We start from the raw sequence: 17,689 nt of genomic DNA, 5'->3' as shown, positions 1-17,689 counted from the left end.
TAATATTTGATACTTTTTCTGTTAAAGAAGTTCAATGCTGTATGTTTTATAAATCATGGGAAACAAGATAGTTTCTATCTGCCCATTCTCACATTTAAAGCAGCTTGGAAACTCAAATCTTCTTTAATTTGGGTTCACGGTTCAGTGATTTTGGTTCTGCTGGTCTTATTTTACTCTGGAAACATTCATTGGTTTCAGTGTGCAAACAGCCTTTTTCTTCTCAGCTCTCATTCTTTATTCACTACAGTGTTATTTTTTTAGTTTTACAATATTTTTATAGTAACTGGAATGAACCTCATTCCAGTAAAGTTCAATGACTGAAACTGTGCTTTGCTCAGTAAAAACACAGAAACCATATATTAAGAATAAAACGCTTTTGGTATTTCTTCCATTGCTTTTACAAAAATCCTATCATGCAAGCAATCACAAACAGGCAAATAATACAGACATAGCTCTCTTCACATTTGCTGATTTCTCTGAACAGAACCGGTGATCAGAATACAGAATAATCATCATATTGTCCAATTATTTCCCACCAGCTTCCTATTATTTCTTCTTCTGTTGTTGCTGTGGTGTTTTGGCTTTTTTAGTGGCCGGCTGATTTTGTGTCTGTTCTCCTTCTCCTCCCTGCGGTTTCCTCTTCTTGTTTTTCTTCTTGTTCTTCTTCTTCTTCCCCTCCTCTCCCGACGCTCCTCCAGCAGTTTCTGTGGAGGCTGGCGTCTCTTTTCCCTCCAGCACCGTAGGCTTCTTACGGTTCTTGCGTTTCTTCGTCTCGGGAAGGAAGCCCTTCTTCTTCTTCTTCTTTGTGGTTTCTTCCGTCTGCTCTGCCTCTACAACTTTCTTCACCTTTTCCATCTTTGGCTTTCTAAAATAAAGCAAAAGGAAGAGAGACGTTGAAGGCAGGTCCAAAGCAAACAAATGATGGGTTTCAAATAATAAAACATAAAACTGATACTAATTAGAAATGATTCTTGCACTGCAAACCAGCATATTAGAATGTTTTCTGAAGGATCATGTGACACTGAAGACTGCTGCAGAAAATTCAGCTTTGCATCACAGGAATAAATTACATTGTAAAATATATTACAATAGAAAAACAATTATTTCAAATTGTAATAATATTTCACAATATTACTGTATTTTAGATCAAATAAATACAGCCTTGGTGAACATGAGAGACTTCTTTCCAAACTGTTTAATGGTAGTTAAGCATTTACATACACATTTAAAACTATAATCAAAATAGATATGTGACCCTGGACCACAATACCAGACTTAAATTATCGAAATTGATAATTATACACCAATCTGAAAGCTGAACAAATAAGCTTTCCATTGATGTATGCTTTATTAATTAAATATTTGGCTGAGATGCAACTATTCGAAAATCTGGAATCTGAGAGTGCAAAAAAAAATCTAAATACTGAGAAAATCTTCTTTAAAGTTGTCCTAATTAATTCTTAGCAATGCTTATTACTAATCAAAAAAGGTTTTGATATATTTATGGTAGGAAATTTAGAAAAATATCTTCATGGAACATGATCTTTATTTAATATCCTAATGATTTTTAGCATAAAAGAAAAATCTATAATTTTGACCCATACAATGTTATTGCTAAAAATATACTGGTTTTGTGCCTCAGGGTCACAGTTTAGTAGCGTGACTCACAAAACGCCAAATAACTTCATGACGCTCCAGTACGTGTCCTCCAGCTGTCCTGGTCTCTGCAGGCTTTCTTCACTGTTCATGGACTTGAGAACTTTCTGAAGGAGCTCCAGATTAACCTGCATCTTCTGCTCAGAAAGAAACATGTGGGCTTTTAACACTAACACTTGAGAATACCTTGTAAAAGATTTCATAGAAAATAAATATTCATTACCTGACCGTGAACGATTCTGACAAGATGCTGACAGAGCTCTAGTGCCTTCACTATCTTCTCACGAACCATTTTATTCTTACACTGTACATCTTCAAAACTCTGGAAGAAAGGGATATATTTTAGTGTATATTTTATATAGATATTATGTGTGTATATCTTTTATGATATATATATATATATATATATATATATATATATATATATATATATATATAGAGAGAGAGAGAGAGAGAGAGAGAGAGAGAGAGAGAGAGAGAGAGAGAGAGAGAGAGAGAGAGAGAGAGAGAGAGAGAGAGAGAGAGAGCTTATATGTGACTTAAGTGTAATTTTTTTTAAATTAAGATTTATACATCATCTAAAAGCTGAATAAATAAGCTTTCCATTGATGTATGGTTTATTTCAAGGACAATATTTGGCCGAGATACAACTATATTTGAAAATCTTGAAAAAATTGAAATACTGAGAAAATCGCATTTAAAGTTGTCCAAATGAAGTGCTTAGCAATACACATTACTAATAAAAGTTACATTTTGATATACATTTACAGCAGGACATTTACTAAATATGTTTATGGAACATGATCTTTACTTCATATCCTTATGATTTTTGGCATAAACAAAAACATCTATAATTTTTTTGGCTATTGCTACAAATATACCCCAGAGACTTAAGACTGCTTTTGTGCCCCAGGGTCACATGTTAAATGCATTATATTGATATTGTATGCATGAATGTAAAAGGGGATATATGTTATATTAATATTGTGTCTGTGTATATTTGTTATTACTTTGATAGTTTAAACACAGAATGTCATCAAATTGGCAAGATATTAAATGTAAAGTGAATGTAAACAATACTCAAAAATATTTGAATTTGAATTACAATTGTTGTTTAAATGAGTGTTTAAAACTACATTTAAAAATATCAATATTAATAATATTTGCAAATGATTTTCACTGGAGTTGGTGCCAACTACTGAAACTGTGGCCTTCCTGTTGAAGCTGAGCTGTTTCAAAACTTTGCATTTTGAGACAAATGGAGCTAAGAAAGTGTGGTTTCAATGAATTTAATTAATGAAAAGTCCACCTTGGCAAGTTGGTCCACAACTTTCTGATGCAGCTCAGTTCTCTGGGCATCAGACATCAGGTTTTTAACATCTTTAGTCTGCAGGGCCCTGAGCACCACGACACATGCTTGACCCTGAAACAACCGGATCAATAAACACACACACACACACATAAGACAGTACATTATAATTCAAGCATCCAGTTATCGATCATCCAGTATATTCACGAGCTGCTCCAATACAGAGTAATATAGACTGATCAGCTTGGTTTACCTGCTGATGCTCCCTCACTCCAGCAGTGATGTTCTCCACAGCCGTGTCCAACAGGTTCACACACAACACCTTCAAACACAACACAAATGGACCAATTATGACCCATTAACAGCTTTTCAGGAAGTGGAGACTACATCCTTTACATTTTCAAGATATATATATATATATATATATATATATATATATATATATATATATATACAGAATGTTTTGAAAATATTTACCTATATTTATGTTTATATTCATATAATTTATATTCTTTAGAAATATTTAGTTTATAAACAGACATTTCTCATATATATATATATATATATATATATATATATATATATATATATATTTGTAAATTTTACTATTGCATTAGCACTATTACTTTTTTTACAGTTTATTTAATGATAGTAAGCATAATAATACATTATTATTATTATTATTATTAAATACTATAAAATGATTTACATTGAAATTATAATATAATATTAGTACTATTCCTAATTTGTTAAAAATAATAATTATTATTATTATTAAATACTATCAAATATTTTATTTTACATTGAAATGCTACTATAAGTACTATTCCTGTTTTGTTAAAAAAAAATATATATATTATTTTATAAGATAGAAAGAAAGAATTTTTGGCCAAAGTTTTTGGTACAAACAAGCAAGCGTCGCTTGGAGATTTTTAAATGACAATCATTCAACTCAATATCTTTACACATACTACTGATATCATTCACTACTGAAGTTTTTTTTAACTCACAGGGAATCTGTTGAAGAGGTCGATGAACATGGCTCCTGTGAGAGGGCTTTTCCTCTTCGTCATGAAAGAGGTCAATGCGTTCCTGAAGCAAGTCGTGACCCTCTCAACATCCACTTTACCCATAAGCCTCAGCTACCATCAACACACGAAGTTATTTTATCAACCTCAGTACATGGAAATGAGCAAACTGTGTCCATTTGAGATGGTAGTTTACCTCTGACGCTGTTGACGGAGCGTTTGCTGAGTCTTGTTCGCTCACAACGCCTCTTAACACCTTCAGCACATAGAGAGCAGCACTACAAAACAACAACAACAACAAAGTGACACAAACACACCAGAAACAGATACGCAGTGAACACAAATGAGAGTTTGTACAGTACACTACAAGATGATGTTTTTGTCTTTTTTCTTGCAACATCAAATTAATCTGTAATCCCAGAAGTCCTCACCTGAAGTAGTAAAGAGACACAGACGAGTCTGTCAGTTTCTGGGCTCGACCAATCAGACGCTCAAGCATGTCATGAAGCTCCGCCTCTCGTCCCTCGATGTCCCTGCAGTAATACTTTCCACGACAGAGTCGATTTCTGCCGATCAGAGACAGAGCAAAAACTATAAGAATTATATGCAATTAAATCAACACAACATTAATTTGAAGATTGAATGTGAAATTATTGCAGTATTAAAGTATATTAAAAACTTCAATGTTAGGTGGGAAAAAATGTGTGATTAATTAGTTCATCGTTTTAATTGATTGACAGCACTAGTTTTCAGTTTGCATTCAATAATAAATATTTTATGGAAAATTTAAATAAATATGTTTTAGCTTTAAATTTTAATTTTAACAAAAGCTATTTAGAAATATTACAAAAAGACATTTAATGGACAAAATCACATTTAACAAAATTACTACAATTTAAATAAACTATAAAATAGAACCTAATTATTAATATAGATAAATACTATAAAGTATTTGAATAACACAAAAATAGCCCAGCTCACCTGAAGATGTCTGCGGCCTTGCGCAGGAAGTCCTGCTCCTGTTGGCTGGTTTCGGAGCTCATCCCGTTCTCGATCACGCTGAGCAGCGGTTCCACCATCCCAAGAACCAGAGCGCTGCTTCCCTGTTTGCTCAAGAACATCTCCACCATGTCCAGTACCTGACAACAACACACCAAATCACTTAAATCAGCATATTTTAATTCACATTTCAACACTGACCAATCATTAATCAGTCTTAAGGAATCCCGGAGTAATCCGTATGGTTTACTATACACCTGACATACAGTATTTACCGAATATGTACATTTTGGGCTATTTTGAACAAATAAACTGCTCATTGCTAGATGCTACACAACTGCTAAAGTTATCCTTTTGACTGTTTATGGTTGTATTAGTAATAATATAAAATATTATCATACGTGTTTTATATATATATATAAATGTATGTAAATATGTATGAAGAGTTAAAGGGTTGACTTCTTGATATATATATATATATATATATATAAAACACTTCAAGTTCTACTTGATTTGATGCTAACTTTGATAATAATAATAATAATAAGAAGAAGAAGAAGAAGAAGAAGAAGAAGAAGAAGAAGAAGAATAAGAAGAAGAATAAGAAGAAGAAGAAGAAGAAGAAGAAGAAGAAGAAGAAGAATTAAATAATAATAGATAATACATATTCATAGACATACTTTAATCTTGAAGTCCCGCACAAGGACCTTTTCCTTGCGGAGTCTGTCCTTCTCATCTTTCTTGGCTTGGATCTTTTTCTTCTGCTCCAGAAAGAGAGCAGAAAGGCTTCCGTCCAGCTTCATCATGGCCGCATCGTCCAGTTCCTCTTCATCACTGCCATCCTCTTCAGTGGCCTACACAAGAACAATAGAACATCTGCTACTACTGATTCCCTCTTTGAGTTATCTGGAATGTTCACACAGAACTGTTCATACCAGAGCATTCTGACCCTGCAGAACCTTCATCAAATCTAAACGGAAGTTCTGATCCACCTCTTCTCCTTCCTCCATGGCTTCATCCTCATCATCATCATCATCATCAGAGGAGGAGGAGGAATCGGAACCTTCTTCATCCTGAGGAAATAAAAAAGAGAAGTAAAACATTTGAAATGTACAGAATTAGATGCAAAATTATTCAGTTTGATGGCGTAAATACTCATGATGGACATTCTCACCTCTGCATCATCCTCATCTTCCTCAGCTTTATGTTTTTTCTTTTTCTCCTTCTCATCAGTCACCATAACACCACTTTCATCCTCATCCTTGTTGGGGTCTAGAACCTAAAAATCAAATCAAATCAATACCCTAATTACTTTTTTAATAAACTATCGGTGTCTTATAATGCACAAATAATCATTACGCACATTATAAATTTGCATTTTTAAAAAATAAATTCAAAAATGTTCATAGCATTAACAAAATGTCAAAAAATCTCTCTTTTAATCACAGCCATGTGGACGAGGTAAATGTAGAATTTACCAATAATAGTCACCAATCAGCCTAACACCCGCTGTTCAATCAAATCCTCATGAAATAAAGCCCACTCTAAATGATTTCGCACAAAATATTCAGTTTCACTCAGAAATACATCAAATTATGGAAGCCTAATGCATTGTGGGTAAAACTGGACGTGTACAATTATGTCTGTTTATAAAGAATATGAAGCAGCAGCTTAATCAGCAACTTCCAATGTAAACCAAGTATAAAAAAAACTATTATTTTTTACAAACTGAAAAAGCTAAAATATGAATATTATATTAGAAGCTTAAAAAGGGTAAACATTTGATATGTAGCCTTAGCAACTAACTAAAACAAAATACGTTTGAACTGAACAACTAAAACAAATAAAAAATAAATAAATATAAAATACTAAAATAAATATAAACGAATGCTAAAAAGAAATACAGTTAAAATGCACATTTACTAAAACATTAAAATTTCAATAAAAATATAAGCGAATTCAATATTTTAATATCATAACAGCATGTAAACAACGCTCTTACGCTGAGGATGGAGCGGAGAGCTTCTTGGGTGAGGTGAGGACAGATCCGGCCAAACACAGCTTTACACACACCACGAGTGAGTCGACTGGGCTGAGACAGGAGCGACAGCAGGATCTCAACAACCACCTCCACCCAGAGCGGCTCCTCCTCTGAGCTCTTGCCATCTGTGACACACACACACACACACACACACACACACCATTAAATCTAGTCAAGTCACCTTTATCTGTATAGCGCTTTATACAATACTGACAGTGCCAAAGCAGCTTTACAGTGTCAAACAGAAAACAGTTTGTCAATAATACAAGAAATTAGTGGCTAATCAGCCAAGAATAATGGACAACATCAAAAACAGAAGAAAACAAACAAACATAAAATCCATTAATTGCACTGAACCGCTCCAACTTACTCGCTTTCTTCTTCTTCGTTTTCTTAGCCTGAGCTTTCTCCATGCAGGTCCGCAAATCATTCAACAGCTCCAAACTTTCTTCTGGAGCCTGGAGCGAGAAAAACATTTATATCAAGATTAGTGATGCACAATAAATATCGGCATGATATTTTAATGTGCATCTCGTCAGTAAAGTCAGTTCTGTAATCAGCGTTAAATCTCTACACATGCATGCTTTCACATGGAGCAGCATTTACTAAAAAGCCATTGTTCATTGCTCCTTGTGAAAGCATGCATGTGTAGAGAATTTACCAATGATTATAGAACCAGCTTTACTGACGAGATGCGCATTATTATCGTGCATCCTTAGTCAAGATCACAAAATAAAGGCAGTAAAACAGACTTTAGCACATTCTAAAATTATTTAATACATTTTATTTTGAACAGCATATATAATAGTTTTCTTGTTCTGAATTTCCAACAACCATTTTCAAATAGCAAAAATGAATTATATATTATATATATATTATGTATTATATAGGAAAAAATAAAAAATAAATGCACAAACAAATAAAACAGTGGCTGCTAATACTCTTTTTCCCTTTCCATTATTATTATTTTAATACCTTTATTTGTATAACGCTATAAAACACTGGTTGTGCAAAGCAGCACAAACAGAAAACAATTAATGATATTTAATAATAATAATAATAATAATAATACATTTGTTTTTTATTTTATAAAAAAAAATGTGTAAATGCCTGATAATCTACATTTGTTTAATTTATGCATTTGATTGATGCTTTTATACAAAGCAACTTACATTGCATTCAAGATGCACATTTTATCGCTTCATGCAAACCCCAGGAAACAAACCAAAAATCTTGGCATTTCTTCATTTGTGCACAGATGTAGAAACTTGCTTTGCTATTTTGTCATCTAACGCAGGGTTTCCCAAACTGGGGTTCAGAAGCTGATGGAAAGCTAATTTTAAAATAAAGAATATTATTTTAAATCCAAATTTTATACTTACTACAAAAGTTAATATAAAAAAACAAAACAAAATACATAAAAAATATTTTCTCCATTTACCTGCATGTCATGTGACCACTGACAAACATCAGAGAACTTGGGGGTATGAAGTTAAATTATTGAAACATTATCTTAAAATTATCTTAAAAAGTTGATATAAAAGCTTGGGAATCCTTGATCTAATGTTACAGAAATGTATAAAGCCTTGAAGAAGCAAACCTTGAACATCTGAATCCCAACGAGAAGGAAGAGGTGCTGGAACGCCGAGTGTTCAGGTGAAGAAGACTTCTTGGCTTTTTTCCTCAAGGCCTCCACTGATCCCAGCATACTAAACACACACAACACAAAATCACGAAGGCGTTTCAGCTGCAGGCCATCTACCTCACTTTACCTGCTTACAGGGATGAAACGATTCACTCAACTCACCATGCCATTCACGATACTAATTATAATTTTATTTTTTTTTCGAAATTAGATATAAGACAAATTATAAATTAAATGTGACCTTTTATTATTGCTTGGACATAATACTGCACCTTTCTTTGTGAAACTGAAATATACCACTATAATAATATACTAATATATAGCCCTTGCATATTATTGCTCGTTTGTTGGTAATGATTGCTTCTGTTGTCCTCATTTGTAAGCGGCTTTGGATAAAAGCATCAGCTAAATAACAAAAATTAAATATAATGTAAATAACAAAATTAAATAAAAATTAACATTTAACATGAGCAGTTTTGAATCCAAGTTAGATTGTATAATTTCAAAATTTGAAGCAAAAGCTGAATAATTGATTTCAGTTTTGTGAAACTATACATACAAAATATTTGCATGACAGAAACAATACAAATGTGTAAGTATATATATAATGTATGTGTGTGTGTGGTTGTTCTTATTTTTTATGGTGTTTGGCTTAGTGTTATGTTGGAATCACTATACATCATTATACTCTAATACATTTTGTTTTTTAATATTTTTAGCTTTATTTTTTTGTTTTTCATATAAATGTTAAGTTTTGAAATTTTGTTGTATGCATTTGCCATTTTTATCCAATTTATTTTGAAAATGTGTATTGGTAGTATTTTTAAGTTTTAGCTTTGGATCTGTTTTTAGTTATTTTAATACTACAATTGATTGCTTCTGTTGTCCTCCTCATTTGTAAGTGGCTTTGGATAAAAGCATCTGATAAATGACTAAAGAAACAGCAGATGAGCTGAACTAGACGCAGATTCACTCTCTGCCAGCAGGGGGCGCTTAAAGCGTTTCCTATTTTCTGCTGTTAGCAAAACAGCGCTGAACTTATGAACTTTAATATGCATTATACAGAGACACAATGAAAATAAAAAATAACACCTAAACTTTTCTAAACACTGTGTGTTCCCTTCAGAGATGCATTCATATAAACTCCAGCGCCAAATTGAATCACGATTTGTTTAGCATCTCATCCGATTTGAATCGTCACATATTTTAATTGATTTTTTTAACCAGCTTGCGGTTAATCGTTACATCCCTACTTGTTACATTTCAAAGGTCACAAAGCAAAAAAAAAGCTTTTTCTTGTTCTTCAATGTGTTTTGACTGAGATCAAGAGTCGTGTTTTGCAGGATGCATCACCTGTCCCAGCCCTGTCTCTGCTCCGGACTGAAGGTCTGAATGCTCTGGACGTGTTTGCTCTGCTCGAGCAGCATGGTGGCGTACTGAACCACACAGTAGATCCACATGCTTCCATCAGCTTTAACACCCAGAGTCCTCCTCTCCGGCTCAGCAGAGTCTCCTAACACAGCCATTGTGTTCAGGCCTTGCAGAAGACTGGAGGAGATGAAGTACACACTTGATCTAACTGTAGATTTATGATTAAAATACTTCAGTTTAACTATTTAAGTCTGTTGCATCCATTAGCATTTACATTTCATAAAAAGAAAAATGCTCTATATTATGACTGATTTAATGTTTTATTTAATGTACAAAGTTGAACTGACCCGTAGAAGGCTGAAGAGATGCTGGCTCGTGTCTGTTGATCGATGGGCACTGACAGAGCCTGCGTCGTCTCAGGGATTTCTGGGGTGGGTTTCTTCACATCAAAGAAAGCGTGGAAGAAAATAAACCTGCAGAAGAAAGATAAAGCATTACAATATCATCGATTCATATCAGAGGAGTAGCAACAGGAGTCATGTAGAGACCATTAGTGAGATCTCAAGAGGAGTTACCGAGCCATTTTCATGACGAGATCCTCCCGTTTCTTAATCTGATGGTTTTCCCCAATGAACATGAGGCGCAGAATGATCCATTTACGAAACCTGGCAACGCAGCCGTCAGTACTACAGCAAGAATAAATCAGAATACATATGAAGTTGGCATGAGAGGGAACTGCCTGGAGATGAACAAAAAAAAACACTTATACAAAAAAATTATTACTAATCAAATTATAAATGTGTATTAATCTGGTTAATCTTTCACATTAATTAACTGCATCAAACCATATTTCTCATATATATGTTTAAATATTTTTAGAATGTAATAAAAGTATATAATAAATGTTTTCATTAAAAATGCATTTATTGCATAATAGATTTGTACTAGATTGATTTATAAAAACACTTCACATATAATTATTATTATTATTAATACTACATCTAATTATTATTATTAAAGTATAAATGAGTAGATGAATATTCTATTTATTGTGTATAATTAATAATATGAACCCTTATATTTATATTACTAAAATATAAATGAAAAATTATAAGAAAATATATATAATTTTAGTTGTTTTCAAAGTATTGTTATTTGATTTATAATCTTATCATAAATTAGTAAATATATTTACACAAACAAATTATTTAAATGTATAAAATTACTAAATATTGTATAATTAAAAGATTATTATAGATTTATAAAATAACAAACATGAATTATATTATTCTTATTATTATTACTGTCTAAATTCATATTTAAATATTAATAATGTTATCACCTTATATATTATACATTATTATTATTATGGGTTGTTTATTATATTTATATAATCATTACTTAAATGTATATATACATTGTTTTTATTATTATTACTATTAACATATGGTTTTACTCAAGTGAAAATCATAAGATCTGCCTTGTATTCTCTAAACTTCTGTTCTTGATGAGTTCTTGAAGAACACTCACTCTACTTCAGTCTCCTGGTTTCCTTTCTGTCTGCGAGTGCTGAAGTCCAGGCATTTCTCCAGCTGGGGCTTGCAGAAGGCCTCCATCAGCCACTCCACGTACTTCTGCAGCGCACCCAGATCCATGTGCTCCAGATCCTTCCAGCAGGACGGGATCACGGGGTAGCCCTGGTTAGTGAGCTGAGTGAAGCCGAGCGCCACGGTGAGCTGTTTGTCAGCGTCAGCGCAGCCCTGCATGAACTCACTCACGTACTTCTCCATTTCTGGAGCAAACTTGAATCGGTCTGCCAACTGAAGTGAGAGATGCATGATAAACAAACAGTATTATGGCACATTCAGTATGCAGTGCTAGCTCATTGCACATGTATGTACATGCATAAATGCTGAATTTGAATGCTGCAGAATTATATGCCATTTACATTTGTGTTAAATAATTTTTTTTTAAAGCATCACGTGAAACATACACATTACCGAATATAAAGACAGACCTGTGCGGAGAGCATGTGTTGACCGTAGTGTGTCATCACGTCAGCGGACAGCACAAACTCAAGCTGAGCGACTGACAGCAGCGGCAAAGATGCTCCCAACAACCGGAAACTCAAATAACTGAGAAATAGAGAGAGAGAAAGAAAAGGGTGTGTTTGGGTCATCAGATTCTAACAGGTACTGAAACTATTCTTAAACTGAGATCAGTAAAAATGTACCCATGATTCCATATTAAATCACATGGATTTCTCTAGGCAATAAAGTATATATATATATATATATAAAATTCTAACAACAAGGCTTTCAATTATAATACATATTAAATAAATAACGTCATTGCAAATAAAATTAAACAAAAAATTTAACTAAATAAAATACAATAAGCTTAACAATAATGGTAAATAAATATCATAATATCAGATAACATTAACAGTTCAATTTTAATAATACAACACACTGTAAATAAAAGTACACTAAATAAATTTAATGTTTGCAATTTACAATACATTAGTGCTGTCAAACAAATTAATCAAGATTAATCAAATCCAACATAAAAGTTTTTGTTTACATTACATATGTATGTGCACTGTGTATATTTATGTATATATATATATATATATTAAATACACACACATACAGTATATATTTCAAAAATATTTATGTTTATAGATTCATATTAATATTCTTATAAAATATTTAATATATAAAAAATTTTCTTAAATATACACATGCATGTGTTTGTATTTTTATATACATAGTAAATATACACACATATATCATGTAAACAAAAACTTTTATTTTGGATGCCATTAATCGTGATTAATAATTTTACAGCACTACAATATTAAACTACTTTTTAAATGAATAAATGCATGCATGCTAAAAAAAATCCTTAAACAAAAATTTACATTCTAGATATTCATTTTCACTACCACAATCACTACCATCCCATATCAACACTTTCTACGAACTTAAGTTACATTTGAAGACACTGAAAACATTTTACAGAAACACAGTAACTGTAAACATTATCATATGCAAAATAATTCCTAATAATCAAATGCAGTGAAGTACTTTCCAGGCGCGCTCATATCTGGCTTGTATTAAGACACTTGGATTAGCAGGTTAAGGTTTGTCTACATGTTAAACTCACTGTGTGGGTCCAGGCGTCTCTGACAGCATGCCTTTGATAATGGCTTCATTCCAGAACATCTCGAAGTTGTTCTCTCGCAGAGACGCCTGTAACAAGTCAAACGCAACCGGAGGAAGAATATTCTCCTTCTTCACAGAACGAGCGGCCGTCTTTAAAACCTCCACCAACCTGGAAGTACATATCACAAGAAATGACAAAACAATAATGCACAAAAAAAAAAAGCCCGTTTTTAACTTACCACATATAAAATAGTGGTCGACCGATATGTGATTTTTGACAGCCAATGTCGATCTCTTAGAAAGCAAGGGGGCCGATAGCCAATATAAAGCTGATATGATTTTTTATTATTATTATAAATATCTAAGAAATTTGAAATCATTTGAAAATGGATTTTTAAAAAAATGTGTAAAAGAAACAAGCTTATACTTAATACGACAGTATTTTTCACAAATAAATAAATATTTAATCAAAATTAAATATCTCTCTATATAATATATATATATATAGCTGTCAAAATAAAAGTCCTACCTCAAACACATCGCCTAAATAGAAAAACGTATCGGCCGATGCCGATATTTGCAAAAATGAAAAATATCGGCAGATATATCAGCCTTTGAGATATATCGGTAAACCACTAATATAAAATTACATTTCCAAAAGAAAGCAACATCATAAATATCCAATTTAAATAAGTAAATAAATCATACTAACAAGAGCATGTTTTAACCTAACAAGTATAAAAAAAACATTTTGCTCTTTCAAACAAAATCAACAAAAAATAAGCAAAATAATAAGTATACAATTACATTATTTCATATACAATTCATTACATTATAAATTAATTTTTAACAAACCATTTTATGTGAAATATATAATTGATTATATAAGTAAATGGACTTAAAATGAATTTAATCAGTTAAAATCATTTAGAAGTCAGACACACTTACTTCGGCATGTTCTCTTTAGTGATGACTGCTGTGGTTCCCAATAGTTTCTTGAGTTTTTTGGGTTTGAGCACAGAGGGGAACTTCTGCAGGGCCACTAGGAGGAGCTCGAGTTGCTCAGGGGTGTTGAGGGCAGAGGTCAGGTCCGACTGCAGGGCGCTCAGGAGCACCTCTTCAAACACCTCCTTCGATGTCTATGCAACAAAACACAATGCAAACGAAACATTATAGAAACGAGAGACAGTGAAAGATCAGTTTATCGGAATCCCCAAATAACTCTAGTCTTCAGAAATAATTATAATATGATGATCAGCTGCTCAATTAACATTTCTTATTATTATTAACAATGGATGAAAACAGCTGTGCTGCTTAATATTTTTTAGAAACCACGATACAGTATCATTCAAAGGATCCTGGAAAAAATGTTCAACAATGACAACAAAAAAATGAGCACTGATAATAATTCAGCAACAAATTGAAAGCAATTAGAATGATTTCTGAAGAATCATGTGACACTGAAGACTGAAGTAATGATGCTGAGAATTCAGCTTTACATCACAGGAATAAATTACATTTTAAAATATATTACAAAAGAAAACAGTCATTATAAATTGTAATAATATTTCACAATAGTACTGTATTTACCATATTTATGGTCAAATAAACGGTGACCATAAGAGACTTCTTTATATAAAAAAAAAGAAAAAAGAAAAGAAAAAATTCCAAACTTTTGATTGATAGTGCACAAATATAATACATTATAATATAGTATAATATAATATAATATATTTATTATTATTAGCAACAGCCAAAAAAACACTATGGGTCAAAATTAAAAAAAAATTCCCCTTATGCCAAAAATCATTAGGTTATTGAGTAAATATTATTTTACATGAAGATATTTTGTACATTTCCTAGTGTAAATATATTACAAATTTATGTTTGATTAGTAATACACTTCTTTCAACATCTATACAACAAAATTGGGACAGAAATAATAGAATAATATTAATAATAATGACCTCTGACAAGATGTCGACCATGGTTTTTCTGGGCAGGTCTCTCAGGTGTTCTCTGTACTGGGACAGCCTCTGCAGGAGCCGCACACACTCCAACATGACCTGCGGCTCCTGACGAATTAGAAAGATTATCAACACAAATGAGAGTTTATCTCAATTACAGACAACTTGCAAGATAATAAGATCCTTCAAAATTTATTCCCAGTGATTTTTGCCCATATAAAAGCAACACCACGCTTCTCTGACCTTATGCAGACGTGTGGACTGAGACAGGGCGAGCACTCCGAAGAAATTCCCAAACGCTGCATTTCTGACCAGTTTCTGTCAGAAGAATTGAAGGATCACATCAAAAACCTATGAGCTCCATAATTATGACAGAATGATGATTAGGATTAAAAAGTATTAAAGCCACATCAAGGGTTCCATGAGAAATCCTCACCTTTTTGACTGTCTGGAGGTTATGCTTTTCTTTGACGCTGTCTAGTGTGGATTTCAGGGAGATCTCCTCAAATACACTCAGCAGCTTCATAAAGAGAAGACAAATGATCATCATATATAATAACCCCTAGAAAAAGAGGTGAAGATGAAAGTTGACTGGTTACAAATACCTGAGCGAGTGCAACACTGTATCCTGACCGAGCGTCGTCTCTTGTGTGAGAAAGGCCATCCACGAGTCTCTTCAGTGAATACTTCAACTCATCCGGCTACATGAAACAAAGTATTTCTGACATGAATCTGAATCCACGGGTGATCATGCAAGCTCACATCTTTCATGCATTATTCTTCATTTAAGGACACATTAAGCATTGGAAAGCAGTTGCTTTGGCAATCTCTCTTTTTGGAAATGGCAAATTAACTGAAAATGTGATTTCTACAATTCACAGAAAAAAAAATGTAAATATTTTTTTTGTTTTGGAACAGAGAGGTTATTAATGTTTTTCTAAAGAAGACTCTTCTGCACATCAATGCCAAAATTTTTTGATCAGAAATACAGAAAAAAAAACGATGCTATTGTATATTATTATTGCAATTCAAAATCGTGGTTTTCTATTTTGATATACTTTAAAATATAATTTATTGCTGTGATCAGAGCTCAATTTTCAGCATCACCAGAAATCTTTTTCTAACAATATACGCTCAAAAGATTGGTGTCAGTAATTTTTTTTATTATTTAATTTTTTTTTCTTTAAAGAAACTAATGCTTTTGTTCAGTAAGGATTTGTGAAATTGATTTATAAAAAGTTGTAATACAGACTTATATTGTTAGAATTTTTTTTACTTTATTCATCAAATAATCCTAAGAAAAGGATCAAGGTTCACAAAAAAAAAAAAAAAACATCTTTAATAATTCAGTACATTAGAATGAACTCTGAGGTGAACAAGTGATACTGAAGACTGATAAAAATTCAGCTTTGCATCATAGAAATATATTATATTCTAAAGTACATTAAAACAGAAAAAAATTAAAATTTAAGTTAACTGTTTTTCTTGCTTTTTTTGGTCAAATAAATGCAGCCACCATAAGAACAAACACATCAAAAATCGTACTAATCCCAAACTTTTGAACAGCAGAGTGGGTTCGTTAAAATCGAATTTAAAAAGGTATTAAAACTTAAAATTCGAATGTCTTTCCTCATATCTGAAGAACCCACACACAGTACAACAGTACAACTCAAACCAGGTGTTTACATCAACAACCAAAGCCGAATGTTTCAGTTATTCACTTAATAACAGCTAACTACACCAGGTGATAAAACAGCACTGACAACAATAACAGATAAGAATATTGATCACCAGCGATCGGCCGATATTAAACCGATCAGAGCTGATATTCATACCTTCTCGCTCTGCTTCAGGTGTTCGATCAGATCCTCTATCGCTTTGAGGCGGATTTCTCGCTCGGGCTTCGCGATGTCCCAGAAGTAATCCAGGAACTGTCGGTTCTGTTTGAGGATGCCTTTAGCATCGGTGACTTTGGGTCTTACGGCGCTGTCCTCGGTCTCTCCCATGTTTTTCTGCATCACTGAAAGCATGAGAGTGTAGCGCACATGTGGAGGAAACGCTTCCTGGATTACTTCCGCCTTATGATTTCAAAATAAAAGTCTCAACCCATTACCTGAATTGTAGAAATTTTATCAAAGTACCTTTCAAGGAATTCTCGTGTTAAATTAACATTAACAAATTATTTTACAATTTTTTTTTATACATTTATAAAATATTTTTTATTTTATTTATTCAGTCCTCAGTGGACACATCTGATACTTACAGGTAAGTTACAGAAACATAAGACTAGAGAGATTGTTTTGAAGAGTGACATGATTTAGGATTTATGAAGTAATCGAATAAGTTGAACAGAACCAAGTTTATTAAGCATTTCATCTGCTTTGATTGTCTATTAGACTGAAATTGTATTATAATTGTATTAATTTGTTGTTTGACTGGTTGATAATAATTTTTCTGTAATCATTTCTGTAATTTTGTCAAAAGACGTAAAAAAGAAAGAAAGTGA

General features: G+C 32.6%; 1 protein-coding gene across 2 annotated transcripts; it reads right to left on the bottom strand.

The window, feature by feature from the left end:
- Positions 1-211: 211 nt before the first annotated feature.
- Positions 212-17,254, bottom strand: LOC113072879 (myb-binding protein 1A-like protein). Of its 2 annotated transcripts, none has more exons than XM_026245792.1 (27): positions 17,019-17,254; positions 15,789-15,884; positions 15,620-15,703; positions 15,427-15,501; positions 15,184-15,291; positions 14,165-14,355; positions 13,218-13,385; positions 12,067-12,184; positions 11,580-11,869; positions 10,625-10,735; positions 10,397-10,522; positions 10,032-10,226; positions 8,634-8,742; positions 7,404-7,491; positions 6,995-7,164; positions 6,167-6,271; positions 5,928-6,065; positions 5,673-5,846; positions 4,975-5,132; positions 4,425-4,559; positions 4,190-4,271; positions 3,976-4,107; positions 3,219-3,287; positions 2,966-3,079; positions 1,880-1,978; positions 1,669-1,793; positions 212-865 (listed from the first exon to the last, which is right to left on the bottom strand). In XM_026245792.1, the coding sequence occupies exons 1-27, from the start codon at positions 17,211-17,213 to the stop codon at positions 547-549; spliced, it is 3,774 nt and encodes a 1,257-aa protein (XP_026101577.1). In that variant the 5' UTR covers positions 17,214-17,254; the 3' UTR covers positions 212-546. The 2 variants fall into 2 exon arrangements, with proteins under 2 accessions (XP_026101577.1, XP_026101578.1); XM_026245793.1 differs by having other exon boundaries at positions 6,995-7,158.
- Positions 17,255-17,689: the final 435 nt, after the last annotated feature.

Source organism: Carassius auratus, chromosome 5, assembly GCF_003368295.1.
Source record: "Carassius auratus strain Wakin chromosome 5, ASM336829v1, whole genome shotgun sequence".
Lineage (NCBI taxonomy): Eukaryota > Metazoa > Chordata > Actinopteri > Cypriniformes > Cyprinidae > Carassius > Carassius auratus.
Note: the sequence above shows the minus strand (reverse complement) of the source record. Positions and strands in the feature narration are given on the sequence as shown.